This window comes from Sceloporus undulatus, chromosome 1 (genome assembly GCF_019175285.1).
Source record: "Sceloporus undulatus isolate JIND9_A2432 ecotype Alabama chromosome 1, SceUnd_v1.1, whole genome shotgun sequence".
In the NCBI taxonomy this organism is placed as follows: Eukaryota; Metazoa; Chordata; class Lepidosauria; order Squamata; family Phrynosomatidae; genus Sceloporus; species Sceloporus undulatus.
This window is the reverse complement of record NC_056522.1, coordinates 288,965,615-288,989,306: the sequence shown is the minus strand read 5'-3', so window position 1 is coordinate 288,989,306 and position 23,692 is coordinate 288,965,615. Positions and strand designations below refer to the sequence as shown.

The window sequence follows — 23,692 nt, the reverse complement described above, 5'->3', positions numbered from 1 at the left end:
ATCCAGTAGTCTCTACTCAGTCAGCTTTGGCACATGTAATGTAATCTCTGCTCAGCTATGGGAGCCCATTGGGTGACCTTGGGCAAGTCATACTCTTTCAGCCTCAGAGTAAGGCAACAGCAAACTCCCTCTGAACAAAACTTACCGAGAAAATCCAATGAGAGTTTCACTTTGGGTTGCCAGAAATTGGAAACAATTTGAATGCATGCAACAATGAAGAACAGCATAACTCAGTAGAATGTGAATGCAGAGTCTGAAAATAATGTAAAATAATAATTGAAGAATAAAAGTGTGAAAAAATTGAACAAATACTGTGTGAGGTTTATGTTGCTTATTGCTGTTGTTTTGAATATACATACAAATCACCATATACAGTGGAAAAATAAAAAAGAGGGTGATCCCTAAATAGGACTTTCATTTGACTATCAGCATACAAATTAAACACTGCATTGAGTCCCTACGTTGGGAGGAAGGTGGGATATAGCAAAAACAGTGCAGTCCTATGTACATTCAGTCCTATGACATGTGTTCAGTGGGAATAACTCCCAAGTAAATGTGTTTCAGATTATAGGCTCAGACAGTGACAGGTAGGTAGGAGGAGTGTTATATTAGGAACACAATCAGTATACTAGCTTTGCAAAGAACCATGACAAAAATATTGTACTTGAGGTGGTGAGAAAACGTTATTTCTCCAAAAGAAAAGATAGATTACTTGAGTGACAACTGTGCAATTACTGTACAAAGAAAATTGCCTTTAAAAGCCATAAGAAAGTAACAAGGAACTGAAGCATTTATTTGGAAATATAAACTATATTATGACAGTTCAAAACTTTATACTTTCATTACAAAAACTCTGTGTCTTAAAAGTAAAAGTGAATGTTGTCCTCAGATGCCATGATAAACCATGGTTAATTGTGACTGGAATACCTTGGTCTGAACTTCTAGGCAAAAAATAACATTTCAGCTGCATGTACAACATTTTCCTACTACGTTAAATGTTGTGGGGGAGTTCAGTTGAGGTGATGAGGCTATTTCAGCCACACAGAAAAGATAAGAAAAGAAGCTGAATAAGGACATCCCTATATTTCGTAACTTTCTTGTAGAAAAGCTCAGGAAAAGAGGGTGCAGAGAAAAGCATTCTTGTTTCATGTTATTCCCTCCATTTCACAAAGAAAATAGAAATAGAAATATGAAGAACAAGAAATGAATACAAAGAGCTTGATGCATCTTTTATATGCAGTAGAAATCAGTGGAGTAATAATCCAGTGCTTCTCCCTTTGGCTGTGTTGGCCCTAATCCACCCAGGAATAACCATATATTCTACAAGTGGCAATCATACAGTCCTCTATATAAAACTTTAAATAAATAAAACTTTAATGTATATCCTGCTTTTTGTTTCCACAATCAAAGCAGTGTACAATCTTTAAAAAATACAATATATACAATTCCCCCCTTAAAAAGGATTTAACAATTCCATCTATTAAAATTACAGACAATAAAAATCTAAAAACAATACTACAATAATAAAATAACGGTGGGCAGAGTCTTCGCTTGTATATGACTGTGGGAGGAGCGTTACATGGCCGGGATCTATTCCGGGAAGGCCTGCCTGAAGAGATCCATCTTGACAGCTTTCTTGAAGCTCTCAAGGTTGGCAATTTGACGGATCTCATCAGGCAGGCCATTCCATAAAGTGGGAGCGATTGCAGAAAAAGTCCTCTGGGAGGTTGCCGTCAATCTGGTCTTTGTGGACTGCAACAAATTCCTCCCAGAGGATCTGAGGGTATGGGGTGGATTGTATGGAAGGAGGCGACCCCTTAAGTAGGTTGGGCCCAAGCCATGGAGGGCTTTAAAGGTAATGACCAACACCATGTACTGTGCCCAGAAACGAATAGGCAGCCAGTGGAGTGATTTTAGAATAGGTGTAATATGGTCACTCTATATGATGTTGAATTGCAATCCCAAGCAATGCTAGCCAGCATAACCAGTGATGAGGAATTTTGGGGACTGCAGTTCAACAACATCTGGAGGACTACACAGTTTTCACTGTTCTCTTGTGCAATGCAATTTTATGAATGTTTACTAAGAAATAGGAAATATGCATTGTTCAATGGGAGTGACTATACAGGCCTGTCACCTCAAATTTCCTTTAATATCATTGAAAGAGTATGAATACATCTGTAAAGCTCCGTACTTGTTGGCAATATAAAAGTACTCAACTATGGGCCAAAATAAAGCTGCTTCAGATCACTTTGGAGGTATACTGTTTAAATGACATGTAGTAGTAAGATTTATTTGGTCGTTGACCAGTATACAAAGTAACGATAAAATAATAATTGCAAAATACAATTATTAATAATTGTTAAAAACAATTTCAGATACAAATTCAAGGTCATGTTCTACACATATCAGTTTTCACTAACCAATTGGGAGCATATTTTACATACAATGTAACAAAATTTTGCTACATTGTGAACATCACTTGGTTTCTGATTGTCCAGAAGATAACGTAAATAGAAAGTATCAGTATGTCCAGGGTGTTTGTTTAGAAGAGGAGTAATCAGCTGGTGGTGACTGTCCTTGTAGAATTGACAATACAATAGAACATGCACTGTAGCTTCAATAACGCCATCATCGCAAGGACAAAGCCGAGTTTCATAAGGTGTTTTTTTTTATATCTCCCTTCTAGCACTGTTGTTGGGAGAGCATTAAATCGAGCTAAAGATAGAACTCTCCTAAATTTGGGTATTGTAACATTATAGATAAGGAGTAGGGGATGAAACTGAGATTTGATTATTTACCACTATGTGTCTAGGAAAGGCAGCAATTTCTGTCTGGCCTTCAATGTCTAGGATTCTTTGTTTTATAACCAATTTTGCTTCATCAATGTCTAACTTTAAGATGGTATCCCTAGAGAGTCCAAGAAGATTCACATTCTTAAGTATAGCTATTTCCCAAGAGGATTCCAATGACATACACATCTTAAGAGGTCAGAAGCTGTGCCAAAGCTGCACTCAAGTCTTTAGGACTGGAGTGTGGCTTTGGTGTGGCTTCCAGCCTCTTAGGACACTTGTGTCATTTAAACAGCATACCTCCAAAGTGACCTGAAGCAGCTTTCTTTTGGCTTGTCTGTTCAGGCCCTAAGTTTGTGACTGTTCATCTTTATGAGGCCATAGTTCCTTTATGCCTACAGTGCATCACATGTACAACTTTGCCTAAGACGTTCTTCACAATGGACATTTGCTAGTATGCAATAGAAGGAAGACTAGAATTTTTCTCGAGAAGCAAGAATCTTGAGCCACTAGATACAGTATCCTGAAAGCTGTCACTGATTGTTGTCTAGACTTCATCCTCTATATTAATAGTGAACTCAGCTGTAGCTAAAAAGCATCATCCACTTAGAGGGAGTTACCAGCAGGCTCATGGGGGGGGGGGGGAATGAGAGAAAAATAGGAAACATGGGGAATTCAAATAAATGAATCCCAATGAGGACAAGCATGTTTAATGAGCAAAGTGCTGAAGATATAGCAGGTAGGAGAGAGAGACTGGACAGAAGGGAAATTAAATGGCATGCCCTCCAACATTTCATAGTTGAAAATTGAGACATGTGGCCAAGCAACAGTAGTGTGTGTTTAAGTTGGCAAAACTTATTAAAGAGGAAGAACATTCAGGCTAGGAGAGGCCGGAGCAGTTTGCTTTTGCCTAAGTCTACTGGGAAGCACAAGACTGCCTATTTCTCTCCCCTTCTTCCACTGAGTTAATTGTCTGCAAACTGCTTTAGCACTACTTTTGAATTCAATTTGTACCAAGTGAAGCAAGCTGAGAACTAATGAAGAATGTGAGAGGGAGAGGGAGAAATTAAAAAGGCAGAGAAATTAAAGGCAGATTAAAAATAGGTTGACGGGATTAATTGACACTATCCCTGGGACAGTTGGAGCATATGAAATAGAATGCTCTGGAAGATAAATAAAACAAGCTCCCTAAACAAAAGCACTGCTGCAATACACCTCCCACTTCCTTGTTTAGGTTTTTTGTCAGTTAATGCCCATTTTTGTCAGTTAATGCCCAGCTCTAATTCAAAATGTCAGGACAGGGACAGAGTATCACAAAAGCAATAATTTTGCCACATTTTTTCAGACTCCCAGTTAAACTAACCAGTGCATTTCCCCTCCACAAATCAGAACTTCTTTTCTTAGTCACTGATGAGTGCTGAAACCCAGGATTTTTTAAAAAACTGTTTTATTTTATTTTATTTATTATTTATTGCATTTATACATTGTCTTTTCCAGTGTGGAACCCAAGGTGGGTCATAAATAATAAAACAAAATTAGCTAAAAACATAGTAATAAATTTGAAACATAATAAAATATCACTATTTTTAAAACCATACATTAAACAATATTAAATCTTTAAAACCATTACTGGTTGCAGCCTGTTTTGAATTCAGCCTATTAAATTCCCATCATTGCAAACTACTGAAGCATTATAAAGCTTTGGAATTCTTTCCTTGCTTTCTCTTTATTTTTCTCTTTTGCTTCCCCTTTCTCCTTTTACTTCTCTTTCTTTCTCCTGTTGATAAGAAATCATTATACAGTGGCACTGGGGGGGAAGAGCATGGCTTGCAAAGACAAATGGCAACATGATAGATCTGCAGCACTCCCTAGCTGTCTGAAATAAAGTCTTGGTGTCATTCTGCATTATAATTAATCTGAAACATACAAATAGGATTTGAAGCAAAGAAGAGTCACAATGAATATCTCTGTCCCCTAATAACAGGGCAGATGCTGTTATTAGCATGGGGATTTATTAGCAGTGCTTATATTGCCTGATATTCCTGAATGTTCTACCAGCAAAAGACCAAGTGAATTTTCAGTAAACCTTTATAGAAGTTAAAACAACAGCAGCTGTTGCATTATCAGTGCTGAATCAGGGTCCTTCCTTCTCCTTATCATATCCTCTGTACTCCTTATATACAGTTCTAGGTTTTCTTGGGTGATGCTGGGTATTTTAATCCTTTCTAATGTGGTTTCAGCCCAACTTTGGGGACTGAAACATCTTGGGCCATCTTGGAGGATGATGTATGGTAAGGGTCTGATAGAAGAAAAGTTGCCCTGTTGGTTCCATTGGTTGGTCAGAATGCAATACCTCGCAGCAGCATTTGATAATATCAGCTGTTGTACCATTTGGGAAGATTTGGCTAGTATGGGGCTAGAATCCCTTTTCTCTGAGTATTTCAGGAAGATGGTGACTGTTCTGACTGCTTTTGAGGTTTCTCTTGATTCCACTTGTCCCCCATACTTTTTATTATCTATAACAAGATGCTGGAAGAGGTCATCCAGACAAAAAACCAGAGCTGTGGGGCTGAAAACCATCAATATGCTGATGACACCCAATTCCTATTTTTTGCCACATCACAACTAATGCAAAGAAAATTGTGGAAGCTTCTAATTGGTGTCATAATGCATTGAGTTAACAAATTGAAGCTTAATAAAAACAAAGCACTTGCAAAGGCCAGCTACTGTGGTATTTAAAGTTCTCAAATTCTTCTGGATGCCATTGTTCTAGGGGAGTGATTCTCAAATTCTGGTCTACAAGGTGTTTTTGACTTTGGCTCTCAGACTCCCAGACCACTGGCCAAGATGGCTTCTGGGAGCTGAAGCACAAAACACTTGGAGGACCAGAATCACTGCTCTAGGTGTATAGGAAAAATCTACCATCCCCTCACCATGTACAAATTTAAATATGCTAAATGAGAAAAAATGTCAAAAATTAAAATCCATAGATTTACTCATCCTTAGTTTCTCTCTTGGAAGACCTCATAGTTTATGGGTGCTTCCGGATTTTGTTCTTAGATGGGTATATGGCTCTTGTGGCCAGATGTTCCTTGGCTGTAACTTCTATGCTAGCTGCAATTCACCCAGGAGAAGATTGTGTGGGGTTGTCAATGAAACAGTCAGGAACTAAAGCTGATATAAAGTTCAGTGGCTGCGGTGCACTCTGGTGCACTCTTTTTATAACACATTACACCAGTCTCAGGACTTTAAATTCATTTTATGAAAAGGACATTTATGATGGAATTGCAAACAGGCTAGAACTTATTGGAAGAAAATACATGATTTGACTTTCAATTTTTATTTTATTGTAAAGAAAAATTAGAACCTCTATTATATTTACTGGGAATGGTTAATAATGAAAAATTAGAAAATAAGCATGGTAAACAAATACTTTATTTTATAACCATGGCACATATATTATATGCTTACAAAGTGCTGGACTATATGGAGATAGATAACCATTGGCCCTTTATAGACTGGTCTAAAAGGCTGGCATGGGGACAGAGTCGGGGTTTAGTGTCTTCATGAAGCATGCCCAACTCCACCCCCGGGGGCTCTGATGCTGCACAATGCTCCTAACAGCATGCGGCAACATGGTGCACCTCTGGCACTACGTCCAGATAATGCAGTGCCAAAGGACCACCATATGGCTGCGCTGCCACAACTATGGTGCCCTTTCAAGAGCTGGAGGCCGCCTCTTCAGGGCCATCTGTTGACCCCTTACTTCCCTATTAAGGGGAAAGCCATGGAAGAATTGTAAAAGAGATTGGGAAATGTTCGTAAACTTCTTACATAAGAAGATGGGGAGAAAAAGTAATTGTTGAATTAGGATACATTATGAAATTAGAAATACAGAAACACAGATTATTTAATTTGGTTTGGTGATATATGTTAATATTTGATTTATAAATAAAAGGGGTTATAGAGAGGTTATAGAGAAATTTTGGAGAATAATTTATTATTGTTAAATTTAAAACGTTGAATATAAGAAAGAAATGGGTCTAGAAGGAAACTCAGGAAGCCATTTATATATTTTGTGATTAAACTGTCTGTCTTTTTTTTTGTCTTTTTGTGTGTGGTTGTTGTATGTTGTGTTATATTTGTTGTTGTTAACTGCCCTCAAGTCAACTCAACCCATGGCAACCTTGAGGATATCTCAAAGCCACCCTGTGCTCAACTGTTTTGCTTAGTTCCTGCAAACTCATACTTGTGACCTCCATTCATCTAGCTTGCAGCCTTCCTCTCTTTCTACTTTCCTCCATTGTTGTTTTTTCCAATGAGTTGTACCGTCTCATGAAGTGTCTGAAGTATGACAGCCTCAGTTTTGTCAACTTGGTTTCCAGTAAGATTTCTGGCTTGATCTGATCTGAGATCCATTTGTTTGTCTTTTTGGTTGTCCAGAGTATCTTCTCTTCTACAGAGAGCAATAGCAATAGTAATAGCAAGTACATTTCTATACCGCTTTTCAGTGCACTTAAGCACTCTCTAAGCAGTTTACAAAGTGTAAGCTAATTGCCTCAACAATCTGGGTACTCATTTTTGCGACCTCAGAAGGATGTAAGCTGGAGTCGAGCTTGAGACTTTTTGCTGGTATTGAACTCGCAACCTTATGGTTTGTGAGTGAGTAGCTGCAGTACAGGCATTTAACCACTGCACCACCAGGGCAAGTGTGGTGCTTTTGAAGGCTCAGGCCTGGTGTCAGCACTGAGTTGCTGTGTGGGAAACAGAAACAGTGTGAGATATGTGGCATTCTGAAAGCATGACTATGGCGGGTTACAGATCGCCGAGAAGCGGCGGTCTGGCTCCGCCTCCGCTTGCAGTATCCGGGAACCGCAGCCTTTAAACGGCGTGGCTCCCGGACGCTGCAGAGAAGGAGCGCGAAAATCGCGCTCCTTCTCAGGCCCCAGAAGAGGCACTGCGAGTTCCAAAGGGCACACTCATGGCATCACTTCTGTCGCATGACGTGTGGACGCAGAGCGTCCGCTATGTCAAAATGGCAGCAGCCATGTGGAACGGCCGCCGCCATTTGTCACGGACTCTGTCCGTGATAGGTTAAGGGGCGTCTGGAAGATATGCCCCTTTTTCAAAATGGGACGTCCTAAGGACATCCTTTATGGCGGTCTACAACCCGCCCATATCATACAAACTATTACATCCAAGGGAATGAGCATAAATTGAGAAATAAAAGAATCATAGAGTTGGAAGAGACCACAGGGACCATCCAGTCCAGCCCCTTGCCAAGCACAATCAAAGCAATCCTGACAGATAGCTATTAGGCCTCTGTTTAAAAACCTCCAAAGAAGGAAACTCTACTCCAAGGCAGTATATTCCACTGTTGATCAGCTCTTACCATCAGGAAGTTCTTCCTAATGTTTAGGTAGGATCTCTTTTCCTGTAGCTTGAATCCATTGCTCCTAGTTTCTTGAGTAGTAAAAAACAAGCTTGCTAAATCTTCAGTATGCCATCCCTTCAAATTTAAACATGGATACCATGTCTCCTCTTAATCTTTTCTTCTCCAGGCTAAACATATGCACTCCTCATAAGGCATGGCTTCTAGACCTTTCATGATTTTGTTCATCCTCCTCTAAATAAACATTTAGATTAAACCTTAATGGATCCAGAGGTAGCTCAGTTTTGTATTGGCAATACAAAAGATAATGCCATACCAAAGCTCAGAAAAAATACTTTTTAGACTACAGTTCTCAGAATCCTCCAGCTGGCATGGCCACTGCAATTTTTTGCAACATTGTAATGCTATATAATAAACATTTACATCAGAGTATGAGTGAATGACACTGTGTTTTAATATCTTGTATGCATTTTTCCCCTTTCAGAATGATATGAGTGCCCTGGCAACATCAGGTCTCTTCTTCAAGGATGGAAAAAAACGCATTGATTATATTTTAGTCTATAAAAAGTCCAGTCCACAAATAGAGAAAAGAAGCACTTTTGAAAAGAATCTTCGGGCTGAAGGATTAATGTTAGAAAGAGAGGTATGCTTTATTTCCCACCTTTGCATTGTGAACATGGATCAACAATTCTGAAATGTGGTGGGGAAACAAAGGGATGGCTTCTCCATCTCCACCACTTTTAAAGCTTAGCCAGAGCATGAAGTGGGATGGAGTGAGCAGCTTTTGGCTTGTCTTTTCAGTCAAGTAGATCTCAGTCTTACTAAAATCCCACAATTTGTTTTGTATTTTCCACCATTAAAACCAAGGTTTGAGAAAGAAGAATTTAAACATAATAGTCCTAGGCTGACATAGCCAAGGATCTTAACCTGGTGGTAACTCTCAGAAGAAAATGATCCTTGAATCCTTGTCCTGGCCCAGGAATAGGCAGTTATGAGTCTACTACTGGAAGGAAGTCATCCATTGTAAATGTACTACAAGCTAGGGCTATTGGAGCAAACATACCCACTTCTGGCACAGACCAGCATCTGCCCCATTTTAACTCAAATCAGGCAGCTATCCAAGAGGTATGGAACTGCATGGAGGAAGATACCCATAAACATTCTGGATGGTTCAGGTGGCTAATACTGTTGGGTTGGCAGCATGTCTAGAGCTAAGGACCAATTCTTTCCTTATTTTCTAGACATTACCAAGCTTCTTTATGTAGTTCCTTCAGGGATTCATTTGATTTTAGCAGCTAGAAAGAGTGCCCTTCTCCAAAATAAAAAAAAATTAAAAATGGTAGAAATGTGTGTGGGGTGTGTTATTTAAGATCATATGAACAGATTCCTGACCAGGCAATATTTTTTCCATTGCATGTTTTCAAGACAGTGGTGGCCTCACCTTTGACAATTCTTGAAATTATGACATTTGACCAGGGGTGTACATGTCAATGTGGTAGTGACACCCTCCAAATAGATTCAACACCTCGGATAGCTCCTTTACAGTTCAAACTGGAATTTAGGGTGTATCTACACTGTAGAAATGATGCAGTTTGATTCCACTTTAACTGCTGTAGTTTTATTTTACAGAAGCCTGGAGTTTGTAGTTTTGTGAGGCACCAGCATTCTTTGGCAGAGAAGGCTAAAGGCCTCATAAAACTACAAATCCCATGACTGCATAGGATGGAGATATAGCACTTAAAGTGGAATCAAATGGCATTATCTCTGCAATGCAGATGAACTTCCAGAGCAGGTTTGTCATCCCATTGATATGAAAGCCATTATGGACTGCATTTGACCTCTTTTTTGTTGCAGATATTATGCAACTTTTAATCACATCTATAGGGAATGCTGAGAACCAATTTAAAGTACTAGGATTTAAGTAACCAGTAGAACTGGTTACTTTAAAGTTTGCCGGGAAACTGAAATTCTATATTGAATTTGAAATATTAATGCAAGCTTATTTTGTCGCTTGTTACAGCCGGCTGTTACAAACAATGACATTATGTTTGTTAAAATTCACTGTCCTTGGGACACATTGTGCAAATATGCGGAAAGAATGAACATTAGGATGCCTTTCAGGTAATATCAAATAATTTATCTTTGCTTCAAATTTGTCAATTTATTTTGCTTATATTTATACACATATTAATGAAATATGTTTGACCACAAAAACAATGTTGTTTGTGTGCCTCCATTTTACTGAAAATATGGATGTGTGTGTGTGTGTGTGTGTGTGTGTGGTAAAACTGAAAATTCAAAGATGAATTAATAACATTATATGTAGAAGCTATCTATGAGCAAGCAGCATGAGAATGACACTCCAATTCCAAGAACATTGTCTTAAAGAAACAGTCATGGATGGCTTCAGCAAGCTGTTATATTCATTCACCTTCAAAGTAACTTTCCAATCTCTAAGAAATAAAGACACAAAGTCAAACACTCTGTTCTTTACAAGGTATAGACTAGTCTTATATTCGCAATTCCACTAAGTCTGTGGAAGCAGTCTTTCTGTCTACACTTAACCAGAATGATGAGCAGGTGAAACAGGAAATCGTACTAACTCTCTTCCTGCTTCACATGTTCCTTATCACTTGTAAAGTTCATAGCTACACATAAAACCTGCTCAACCTGGATATGATAACTAGTTTTATCAGCAAATGGAAAGAAATAGCCATCAAGTCATTTGGCTGCCTAAATTCATCATGTTGTTGCACATCAGTTTCTGAAACTTTTAAATAACCAAAACCAAAATCCACAACCTTTTGTATTTAATCCAAATTAATCCCAAAAGTATAAAGGCAAGAGGAATGCATATCTGCAGACTCAGACACATTGGCTCTAGTCGTTACCCCATTTATTCTAGAGCAGATGTATTCAACTTTGTGTGACTCCCCAAAACATGAGTGGGTAACAGACTAGACCAACTGTTCTGAGCTATCACTTTTAAAAAAGGGACACAAATCAATTGTAATGAGTTAATACAATAGTATATACTTGGTAGTCCTGTAAACAGCCCAGTTTTATCATAATGACTTCAACAAGGGGAAATTGCAATAATAGAAGAGCAAAGAAATGTACAATGAACATGTTCAATAGGGTTATTCTTAAAAAGCTTTCCTGTTTTTGCTTTATGCAAAAAAATGTTATATAATGTGAGCTCTTTTGTGTAAACTGTGTAGCACAAAAGTACAATACTTCAGTGACTAATGGTGCAGTTTTTATGCTTTAAAAATGGCCTTGCCTCTTGAGAAGCAGTGAAACCTGTGTGACCTTGAATAAGTTGCCTCCTCACAGAGTTGTTGTAAAGATAATATGGAGAATATATTGCTCCTCATCAGCCCTACAAGGACTGTAAAAAGCTTCCAGTTTTTTGTTTCTCAGAAGTCCATCAATATTCTTGTCTCATAAAAGTCATCACGTGGGATGTGAGACTGTTTTCCTGGATCCCACAATAAGATGGTGCTCTAGGCCCTTCACATGCTATTTCATGTCCCCTTTGAAGCCATATACCAGCATCTATCCACTCAATGTTGAAATCTGAAAAACCCAAAAACTATGATAGGAGCCCTGGTGGTCCAGTGATTAAATGCCTGTACTGCAACCACTCACTCACAAACCATAAGGCTGCGAGTTCAATACCAGCAAAAGGGCTCAAGCTTGACTCAGGCTTGCATCCTTCCAAGGTTGCTAAAATGAGTACCCAGATTGTTGGGTGCAATTAGCTTACACTTTGTAAACTACTTAGACCATGATTAACCTAAGAGACAAAACACTGTTCATGGCAGGTTTCATGTACATCCTTTCAGGACCAGAGTTCTGAGGGAACAGTAGTCATCTTGGCACATTCATGCTGCAGTGGGCCATTGGCATTCTTAGCTGTCCTTTCCCACCTTCTCACTTCTAAACAAGGATGTATCAGGTAATGGATTAACCCTGTAAATGTCAATGGTGCTACAGCACTGCTATAGCTAAGCTGATGAAACATATGTCAGCAGTTTTGCATTGTCTGGGTAGAAATTGGATTATATATGAAATGAAATAGATCCAGAAGAGTTGTTACTTGTCATGTAGAGATGGGCCATACTGCTTCACTTACCATTATAGCTTTTACATCAGGCAAGAGTGTTGTGTCCCTGTGTCCCTGTTCTTTCCCATCAATCTGATCAATGGCCCATAGAATGAATAGAGACACAATTGTTCCATTGTTCTCAACATGCACAATCTCTTTCTTCAGCTCCTCTGTTCAAAGATGGACCCCAAAGAGCAGCACTAATGGCCCTACTTGTGGGATTATAGCCATAGTGAAACTGATAAACTATTCCCTTTCTCCTGTATAGGGTTACAAATGTACATTTTTATAGGACCCACTGCCTCAGCACAGCCAGCTCTTTCATTAGAATGAGGCAGTTGTCCCAGGATACAGGAGAGCAGCAGTTAGCTGTTGGAGGAAAGACCCACAGTTGTGCCATGTGAACTACCCTGCACTCCTTCATGCCTTCAGATATGGTCAGAATTGTTTTCCCATATTGTCAGCATCAAACAACTGTTCACCAACCATACCTTCTCTATATATGGCATGGAAGTGATGCCAACTTTTTCTTTGCCTCAGATAGCAAATTGTAATGGACTGGCCCTGTGTCTTGGTTTAATAGCTTATGAAATTGGATTCTTATTTGGGAACTTATTTGGGAGTTGAATTATCTAAACAAAATGTGAATGGTAGAGGAATCTTCCAACAGTAGCATCAGTGTTCCTCCAAAATAGCAATATATGATATGAGCAGTGGCATCACTAGGGTTGGTGTCACCTGGTGTGGTAACTCATGGTGTCACCTTCCCATTTCAGACTCCTTAGTAATGCTTTTTTGTATTAATGTTACTCATAAATCATAATTCTTATATACTACTGAATGTAATGCTAATAGTTGTGAGATAAACAGCTAGCAAAATTAACATTATACCTTCAAATATCAATGAAGATTTTCATACCTGGCAAAATCGCTGGTAAAATATTACTGGATGTTCAGGAAGCACGCATATCTGTAAGCCTGGCACACTTCCTGAACTTCAGTTAATTGTGACAGCTCCCTCTAGTGTCCCTCTAGCATTACTGAATCGTTCAAGGAGAGGGAATTTCCTCTGAATGGAAACTTTGCGTTCAGAGGAAATCCACTCTCCCGGGGAGTAGATGATTCACTGACGTTCAGGAAGCATGCCAGGCTTACAGACATGCACACTTCCTGAACAATCCAGCAACGTTTTAACAGTGATTCTGCCAGGTATGAAAATCTTCTCTATCATATGCATGACCTAAATGTATTTACATATACATAATGACAATTTGGTTACAATGTGATGTTTTAAAAGAAAATTTTTAAAGATTTTTTTTAAAAAATCATTTTTAAAATTAAAAAATTAAAAAAAATTAATTTGAAATTTTAATTTTAAAAATTCTGGGGCCTCTCCTTTCTCCTCCCACTGAGCCTCATCCCACTCCCAGCATCTCTTAAAGCATTTTAAAGGAAACAGGTGAATGTCATAGCCCATTTCTACCAAAAGGTAGGTGTTTGAGAGCAGTGGTATCACTCTCCAAGGTGTCACCTGGTGTGGTCCACATACACATCCCCCCAAACGCACACCCCTAGTGATGCCACTAGGTATGAGGCTGAATTACAGCAGCCCGAGGACACTACGAAATAATTATATAGTGGTGTGTAAACTGTGGCCTTCCATTTGTTGAATTGCAACTTCCATCAGCCCTAGCTTGCATACCTAATTGTGAGGGATGGTGGGATAAATTGGTGGGGCATACATCCTTCTCCATTTACAACTTGCCTTTGTGTGTATAGTTTCCAGAATAGCCACCTATGAAATGTTTTCAATCAAATTGTAATAGAAAATTGTGTGACATTTTCCTCAGGTGCCATTGTGTTAAGATTAACCAAATCAGAGGGAGGCAAAATAAAAAGGCAATCTGTTCCTGTTCCTGCATCCAGCTATCTTCTGGCTATGATTTGTGTGCAAAATATCAGCTGCTATAATAGCAACACTGTTCACATTATTAAGAAATCAATGTTAAGCTGAAAGGAAAAGACCCATTGTCTCAAAGCTTTCTGTAACCTGCAACAATTTAGTGCATGTTAAATGTCTAATTTATAGTAGTACAGTTTTACTACATGACATCAATATTTAATGTATTTTCATACAAGGCTTTCCAAGTTAATGATTTTTTAAAATCTCTCTTTGCCTTTAAAATTGTGCTTCCTTCTACCTTTGTTTGGTAAAGGTCCAAGTTGCAAGTAGCTAAGATCTGTTTCTTATGTGTACAGTATTACCTTTTCCTATATATAAAATTGTTCTTAGGTGATTTTTGCTGTCCTTACAGGAAAAAATGTTATTACACTGACTGGAGGAGCAAAACCATGGGCAGGTTGGTGGGTGATGCATAGCTTTTAATTTTGTGAAATAGTCACGCTGCATTAAATAAATCCATCTGAGCAGTTGTAAATTTATCCCAGAGGACATCAAGCAAGTTGATTTAATTAATAATGAGAGATGTACAATTTTTCTCTTTGCATTTTAAACTTTGAGCATAATATTATCGTGTGTGTATGCACGCACGCACACACACAAATAAACATACACACACCGAATTGAAGGTAGAGTTCAAATAGTAGACTCTACAGTGACACTCAATATTTTGGTAAGTAGAGGGGAATCCATCAAGAGCTGGATTATAATTATAGTAAAGTCTATAGATTGAATACTAAAGTTAGGATTGTCCATGCCATAATATTTCCCATTTCTATGTATGGTTATGAAAGTTCGACAGTGAAGAAAACTGATAGAAATAAAACCAACTTATTTGAGATGTAGCACTGGAAAAGAGTTCTGTTGATACCATGGACTGCTGAAAAGACAAATAAATGGGTCCTAGAACAGATCATGCTGGAATTCTCCCTATAAGCCAAATTGACTAAACTGGGACTCTTGTACTTAGGTCCGTAACATAAGAAGACATGACTCACTAGAAAAGAAAATATTGCTTGGTAAGGTAGGTGGCAATAGGAAAATATAAAGATTACTCAGTCCAGGAAGCCATGGCCTTCAGTCTTCAAGACATGAGCAGGGCTGTTGATAATAGAGTGACTGGAGATATCTCCTTCATGAGGCCAACATAAGTCACAGTTAACAACAACAGAAGGGATCTATCAAGAGCTGGATCCTGAGAACTCTGAAAGCTGTGGCACAATGATGTCGATTATTTGGAAACTTTCCCTTATGAACCACTAACGGCAGAATCCCACAGCTCCACAGCCACTTGCCTTACTGTCTGTGGGATTATCCATGTTCTGTTCCCAAAACAGTTAACATTTCTCAATGTTCTGGGGACCTCTCCCCCTCACTAAATTGGAAGGTAACACAATCAGAGCTCTACTCACTAATGTTCATGGCCCAGGTTTGTCCAGTTTTCCTCCCTCCCACAGCTCCCTCCAAACCCAACCTTGCACCACTTCATAAGCTGACCTCTAGAAGGCATCCAAGCATTCGGAGTTGTAGGGAAAGGAATAGACATATAAGAGCTCTTCGTCAAACTTCCCACAGTCCTCAGAAGTCTTTCCCAGTCTTCCCACCAAGAATCATTATGAGGAACATGGCAAGGACAGATACTAGGACTTTCTCTATACAAAGCATGCTGTTTATTTCAGTAACAATATGGGAAAATGAACAGCTGTATAATAGTTGCCTTGAAATTGAGGGACATCTCATCATAATCACGTTCATGCAAGTATTGGATAGAGTTTTAGATGATAGAATAAAATCCCAATAGAGAACCTCTCTTCCACCTGCTCTCTTAATTTTTGTTATATAGAGGTAGAGAGAGAAGATAGAGAGAGAGAGAGAGAGAGAGAGAATGCAAATCTACGGTAGTTATAGGTTTTGAGGTCACAGTTTGACACCCCTTTAAATGCCATAGCAATGCCATGGAATTCTGGCATTTGTAGTTTTCTGAGATATTCAGCCTTCTCTGTCAGAGAGATCTACAAATCCCAGGATTCCATTAGGTGTAGCCATGACAGTTATAGCAGTTTCAAACTGCATAAATTCTGCAGTGTGACAGCAATCTCAGTCTTATTGGGAATTAGAAAAGTTCTACTGTGTTTCCACACACCCTATTAGGTGAATTATCTGAGGCACTAGATATCAGCAATTGTTGCTCTGATTTTTTTTTTTACTCTGTATCAAAATTTACTTAGAGTCCAATCAGTAAACAAAAAGCATTAAAATTATGAAAAGAGATATCATCACCTTTTAAAAAATCATCTTGAGTAAAATGTTAGTACAGATTATTACTAATTCTTTGGCTGACTATCCAAATTTAGCTAAGGATTTATTATGATCATTATTAGTAGTATTAGTATTAACATTAACATTTTAGAGTTACCAGTATGGAAATTCTGTCTGTTGTATACATGTTCAATTTTATTTTTTAACTATATTATGAAATTTTAAGTAAAAATGAATTGAAATATTTGATTATATAAATTTACAACTGCTTATCTTCTGTCCTCAATCATGCACGTGCTTGCTTCATATCAAATACAGTACAGAATGCAAACATTATTTTTACATGATTTGCTTTATATGATATGCGAAATATTCACAGAACTCCTCCTCCCAACTCCCAGAGCTGGACCATGGACATACAAAAATGACTTTCCTGGGTAATGGCTTAGCATGTTGGTTCCCTGTCTCTGGCTTGGGTTTTTTGTTTTGTTATTTGTGGCTTATGAAATCACTTGTGAAGATAATGAAATTGTGATTCAGAAGTGAACTGGAGGTCTGAGAAGCATGACCAATTAGAACTGGACTCCTTCTCCCTCTTCAGTTCTACAGCCACAGGGGCCCTGATCCACTGTGAAATATTCCAGCTTCCCTTTCTTGAATTTAAAGTTTCAGTTTAAAAGAATGTCATTTTTTTGTGGGTTTTTCGGGCTATGTGGCCATGTTCCAGAAAAGTTTCTTCCTGACGTTTCGCCAGCATCTGTGGCTGGCATCTTCAGAGAAATGCCAGCCACAGATGCTGGCAAAATGTCAGGAAGAAACTTTTGTGGAACATGGCCACATAGCTCGAAAAACCCACAAAAAACTATGGATGCCGGCCATGAAAGCCTTCAACTTTACATTAAAAGAATGTCCTTTACTTGTAGTGATACAAGGAAAAGCAAAGAGATGCTATTCCATTCAGTCAAAAGAAGTAACCTGCAAATACATTGAGTTATGCTTTAAAAAACTCTATCTATCTATCTATCTATCTATCTATCTATCTATCTATCTATCTTTATACATACAGACACAGCTATCTGTATAAGACTGCAGTCAATTAATTGAAGTTACCTTTCTGAAATATTATGTATGTCTATACAGACATTAATAATAAATAATAAATAATAAAATTTTTATTTATATGCCGCCCTTCCTCCGATCAGGGCGGCTTACAGTTAAAAATTGTCTTTGGTGGGTGCTGCTTGCCAGTAAAAGGATACAAAATTGTAGTCTTTGCCAATGCAAAGGTTTTTTTTTGTTTGTTTGTTTGTTTGTTTTTTGTATACTGGTTTGTTATATCCCACTTTTTCAATAACTATATTGCTCAAGGCAGACACATTCTAAAACAAGTCACTACCCATTTTTGTAAGTTGACTAATTTGATTCAGTAAACATTGCCAGTATAAAAAAGTATATTAAAGCTCAAAGCAGTTATGTAACTGGAGGCATATTACATTACCTGAGGACTTTTGTGTATCTAGATGTTCCAAGAAGAGCCAGCATTCTGTAATGGTTTGAGCATTGGACTATGACTGTAGAGATCAGGGTTTGAAATCCTACTAATCCGTGGAAGCCCTCTGGGTGACTTTGGGCAAGTTACATTCTCTCAGTCTGATACAAAGACAAAAGCAAACTCCCTCTGAACAAATTTTGCCAAGAACACCCCATGATAGGATCAACTTAGAGTCACCATAAGTCAGAATTGACTAGAAGCCATACAACAACAACAATGACAGCAAAATCTGGCATAGGAATTTTGAGCAAACATGATGCCATGTTCTGATTTTATTAAAATTTTGTTGCATTATTATGCGATCTTAACAAGAGCCAAGGCCTGGATGATATTAACCATTTGTGACCAGTCCCAAATCATAGATATACACATATTGCAAGCATGATTTGAACAAGGATGCTGAAGCTGGTCGTGTATTTGTGTATAAAGAACCCAGAACTTGGAAATGGGGTTTTTTTTTGGAGGGGGGCTAGAGCTCTCAGACTCCCCCACATCAAAGTCACTATTTGTCTCCTACTTCAGTTGGTTGAATATCCAAATTTAGCTCCTCTTCCTTCTCCTCTCATTTTTAGGTTTACAAGTGAGGAAATTCTGTTATGGATTCAGAATACATTTACTCAGTTTGTAAATAGAAATGTACAAGTACTCTGGTTCATTGTCCTTATGGTTTATACTCAAATATTTAAAGTCTGAAATTCATGGCCACTGTTGAGGATTCTGGGAGTTGTAGCCTCCAAAAAGGAACTTTTCCAGGTTCGCTGCCTTCCATGGATGGCAATCATTGGGTGATCTCTTGCATTATGTTAATAGGATGAAGGTGCACTTGGTTGGTAAATCACATCCACATTAGTAGCAGTCTTCAGGTGCAATATGTGAACAATTTATTCCTGCAAAAAACAAGAGGGAAGACCAGTTGCCAGTAAGTCTGGAACAAATATTTTATAGGTTATCTCTCCTCTCTCTCTAATTGTGCATATTAGTATTCTCATACCAGACTTACATATATATCTCCCAGAGTTTGAAAAAGTCGCTTTTGGGAGATATGTCCCCTTGAATCCCATATTGGCTGGGTGATTCAGGGATTTGATGAACTGAAAAAAATCTCACTTTCAGAAACTGATTTTTTTATTGGCCCCTTAGATTTTAAAAATAAAAGTAGCTTAAAAGTGACTAATTTGGTATTTGTGTTTCATACACAGAGATAACCATTTTTCTAATACAGTATAAGCAAAGTTTGTTGTAATTGAACCAGAAACATGTTTTGTCCACTTACATCCTGCATTCATTTCCCATTCTTTGTCCATTTGTATTCATCTGCATATAATTACTAAAATATTAATGGCATTATTTTGGAAAGTATAATATGTACTGTATATATTCAACTATAAGTCAACCTCATCTATAAGTCAAAGTCAGGTATTGGGGCCAAAATTATGGATTTTGCCATGACCCGTGGATAGGGGTGTATGTATGCATATGGCAAGAAAGATTTTCGATGAGGCTTTTTGATTTATTGTTTCAGCTTTCATTTCAGCCAGATGTGCGGGTGGAAGAGGGACTCTTAAATAAACAGCAATATCAATCAGTCACCCAGGAGTCTTTCTGCTTGGCTCCAGAAAGAAATAAACTCCCCACACCACATGGGGAAATCTGAAAGAGCTGCTATCACATTACCATAGGGACCTGTAAATAAGTTGACCTAGGATTTGGGGTCAATTTTTAGGCATCAATTTTTAGACTTATAGAGGAATATTTACGGTATATATGTCTATTGTATTTTGACTGCCGATTTTCCCTAACAAGTTTTACTTTACAATATTGCACTATAGGGAAAAAGTTCAGATTTCTCTGCCTGTGATAGGAAAGAAGATAAAGACATGGAAGCTGGGAAAGGCTTTTGATCATAATGTTCTGGCTTTATTTTCTAGAAATATTAAAATTATCTTATTTCCCTGTCTATCCTATGGTTAATAGGTCCCATTGTCTATATTTTAATTTAATACATATTATTTCACTTGCACTGTAGTTCGTGCTACCTGAAAAAACAGACTGTCATTAAGAGAATATTTATGCAGTGCTTTTGATGTTCTTTATCCTGTGCTTTCATAGCTAAAAAGTGAGCACCTCATCTTGTATTTTGTTTTAAAACAGAAATGAAGAGCACCTCTCACCTTGAGAGCTGAATTCACTTTCTGATAATTGTGGGGGTGGGGTGGGGGGGCAGGGCATGCCAATTATGGGCACAGCCTAAGGAAAAAGCATGGGATCACAAACTATCAGCCTATTTTAGCTTCAATTTCTTAATAACTAGTAGCTCAGCCTAGGGGAAGCATTTCAACTTTGTGGAATGTGGAAAAACCAAGAGTACAAAAGAGATAAGATAATTTTTTACTGAATAAGTCAACAGATCATATATTTTTTTTAAAAAGGCAAAACATTTTTTTTACCAAGTACATATGAGCTGTATTAAACTGGAAAGAAAAAAAATGAAACTATTAGGTCACTACTTTGATCAGTTTTCCTTTTCCTCCTTTAAATAGCTGCTTTAACTGCAAAAAGGACAACCCTCTGTGTCACTGAATCTCACAGAAGAAACTTAAGTTTGTCCTGACACCCACCCACCCCCCATTTTAGATGGGTATTTAGTTATGTATTAGTGACTAAGTAGCCAATAGAGAATATTGGTGATGGCCTTTTATTCTGGCCTAAACTGAACACATTCATTCATTCTTTCAAATTGAATCACTCAGTAAAGAAAATCTAGGTAAGCATAGTTATGGATATAATAAGTAGTTACTATAGGACTAATGCCAACTGTAAAAATGAAAGGGACCTCTGTCATTGTTCTTAATGGGAGGTGGAGTGCATCTTATAGAAGGTCAATACAACCTCTTTTAGGTACTATTTTCAAATGTACATGAGGAGAATTCTTTTTAAATCAGAGTTAATTAATTAGAGCCCTGGTAGTGCAGGAGTTAAATGCCTGTACTGCAGCCACTCACTCAAAACCATAAGGATGCAGTACTAGCCAGGGCTCAAGCTTGACTCAGGCTTGCATCCTTCCAAGACCTAAAATGAGTACCCAGCTTGTTGGGGGCAATTGGGTTATAGTTATTATCCACTTAGACACTGCTAGTTCACTATGAAGGGGTATATAAATGAAGCTGGGTTTTTTTGTTTATATTAAATAGTTATCTGGCTCCGTGCACTTATGGCAGGGATTGGCAAAGTGCAGCCCATGGGCCACAGGAAGCCCCCACTGAAATTTTAATGGCCCTCAGCTACCCTAGGAGTCAAAAGGTTCTGCCCCAGAACACTCTCTGGAGGGTGTGTAGGCATTTTTGCCATATTTTGGAGTGGGGGTGGGTGGGGAGTGGACCATTCTCAGTCCAGGAAGTAAAATGACATTTTCAGTGAATTTGGCAGGGGGTGAAGACCATAAGGTTTCCTGGAGGGAAGGCAGTGTAACCCTCTACACCCACCAGTTGCCTACCTCTGCTTTATGGCATACCGAGGGAGGCTGTTAGATCTACAACTCTGGATTTTATCGGTGCTCTTCCAAAGTTCTTCCAAGTCACATGTGAGCTTTCCTAGTACCAACACTAGGTGCCAACAGAACTCCCATTCAGCTTGTTAGTTATATCTTGCCTTCCTCCCAGTACAGGGACTGATGCTGGCTGATTTCTATTAAACCTTGTGTTCCATATGTTGGCATCACAGTAAATGAATCTACACCAACTTTTATAAGTATTAATAATGAAAAGTATCCAAGTGCTGTCCACACAGAAGAGAAAGTGACTGCTATTGAGGGGGAAGGAGAGTTTTCAGAAATACAGTCAGCCTTCTGTATCCACAGATTCTGCATACACAGATTCAACCATCCAAGGCTTGATTTTTTTTTAATTTAAAAAAAGCAAACCTTGATTTTCCAATTCTATATAAGGGGCATCATTTTACTACCCTACTGTATATAATGGGACTTGAGCATCCATGGATTTTGGTGCCTACAGGGGGTTCTGGAACCAAACCCTAGTGGATACCAAGGACCCACTGTACAAGCCATCTTCAGAGATAAGCAAGCTTATCAAATAGTCTGGACCTGAACTGCCCATAGCTTTAGTGGTTTAGTTTCTTAATGGAGTTTGGCAGGAACGGTTTTAGTACCCAAAACAAGTAGTGACTAATAGTAATGGAAACTTGATGAGTACAATTTGAGGGTAGGTCTGGAGAACATACTGCATGACCCTCCAGGTGTTCATCAGCCAGTCATAACAACAGTGGGAAATGATGGCAGTTGCAGTACATTACATCTTTTTCTGATTTTTCCCTCTACACATATCAGTCCTTCATATGTTTTTTTGTGGGTTTTTTGGGCTATGTGGCCATTCTAGAAGATTTTCCTCCTGATGTTTTGCCAGCATCTGTGGCTGGCACATGGCCACATAGCCCAAACAACCCACAAAAAACATGGATGCTGGCCAGGAAAGCCTTCAACTTCACACAGGCCTTCATATGTTTTTGTTTTGTTTTATTTTCAAATTAGAATCCTGATGGATTTGATCCCGGTGTGCAAAACTATTGGCACTTACCTGGGAGTAAACATTCAATGGCACTCAGCAGACCTATATAAGATTGCACTGTTAATGCCTTTTACCCTTTTGTTGTGTAGCTATTCCCCGTATCCCGAACAGTACATAGAATAGAGCCACTCCAATCTAGTTTTGGTAGTATATATTGAAAGATATTGGGGAAATGGGATACAACAATGACAACAACAACACATTTCTTGTATGTTTTTCAGCTTACAAAGGAACATGAGGGAACTGAAGAGCTGGTTGCCCAGAAATCCTATGAAACTTGATAAAGAAGCACTTCCTGATTTGGAAGAAACAGACTGCTACACAGCACCCTTCAGTCGTGCACGCATACATCAGTAAGTGGTGGTGTAAAATATATTCATATGCATAAGACACTCACATTAATATTTCATTTTCCCCAGTGGGTGACACAACAATCATCATTAACAGATGGCTGATGTCAAAACTGAATAGAAATCATATTCTAAAAATTATGTCATCTGGAAGTAGAGTCTATAGTCAACAAGCATTTTCTAATAAAAGATTTCACCAACACAGATCCACTCAGAAGATTTGATTTTCCTTTCCAAGAATAATACTGTCATTTTCTAGGGATAGTCATACTAAATTTGAAAGCTTTTGAAATATACCTAAACGATTCCAAAATCAAAGGGACCAATTGCTATTTGCCCATTAAACCAAAATGTCATATTCTTGATCTTTTGATTAAAACCATAATTTCACCTTTGTGAACTGCTCATCCATATATAAATTTATTGCTGCAGTCCACATTGCTTATTGCTTAGTTCACATTTTGATACCGCTTAAATGGCCATAAGTGGACTTCTGGGTTGTGTCGTTTGCTGAGGCACTAGGGTTCCCTGGCTGAGAATTCTAAATATCTGTACCAAAACTGCAGATCCTAAGATTCCACATGGTAGAGCTATGACAATTAAAGTGGAATCATAGTGCTATAATTGGGTAGTGTGAAAAGGACATCAAAAAGTATTATCCAACTTTTGTTCCCCTGCTGACAGAACTGTAGGGCT

General features: G+C 38.3%; 1 protein-coding gene across 2 annotated transcripts in view; it reads left to right on the top strand.

Moving 5' to 3' along the window:
- Window positions 1-23,692, top strand: part of ANO3 (anoctamin 3) — a 228,400-nt gene that overhangs the window by 137,239 nt on the left and 67,469 nt on the right. For both annotated transcript variants that reach the window (XM_042446466.1, XM_042446467.1), the window contains 4 exons: window positions 8,669-8,827; window positions 10,205-10,305; window positions 14,611-14,655; window positions 22,868-22,999. In XM_042446466.1, coding sequence (XP_042302400.1) covers window positions 8,669-8,827; window positions 10,205-10,305; window positions 14,611-14,655; window positions 22,868-22,999 — 437 coding nt within the window. The remainder of the gene's footprint in view (window positions 1-8,668; window positions 8,828-10,204; window positions 10,306-14,610; window positions 14,656-22,867; window positions 23,000-23,692) is intronic.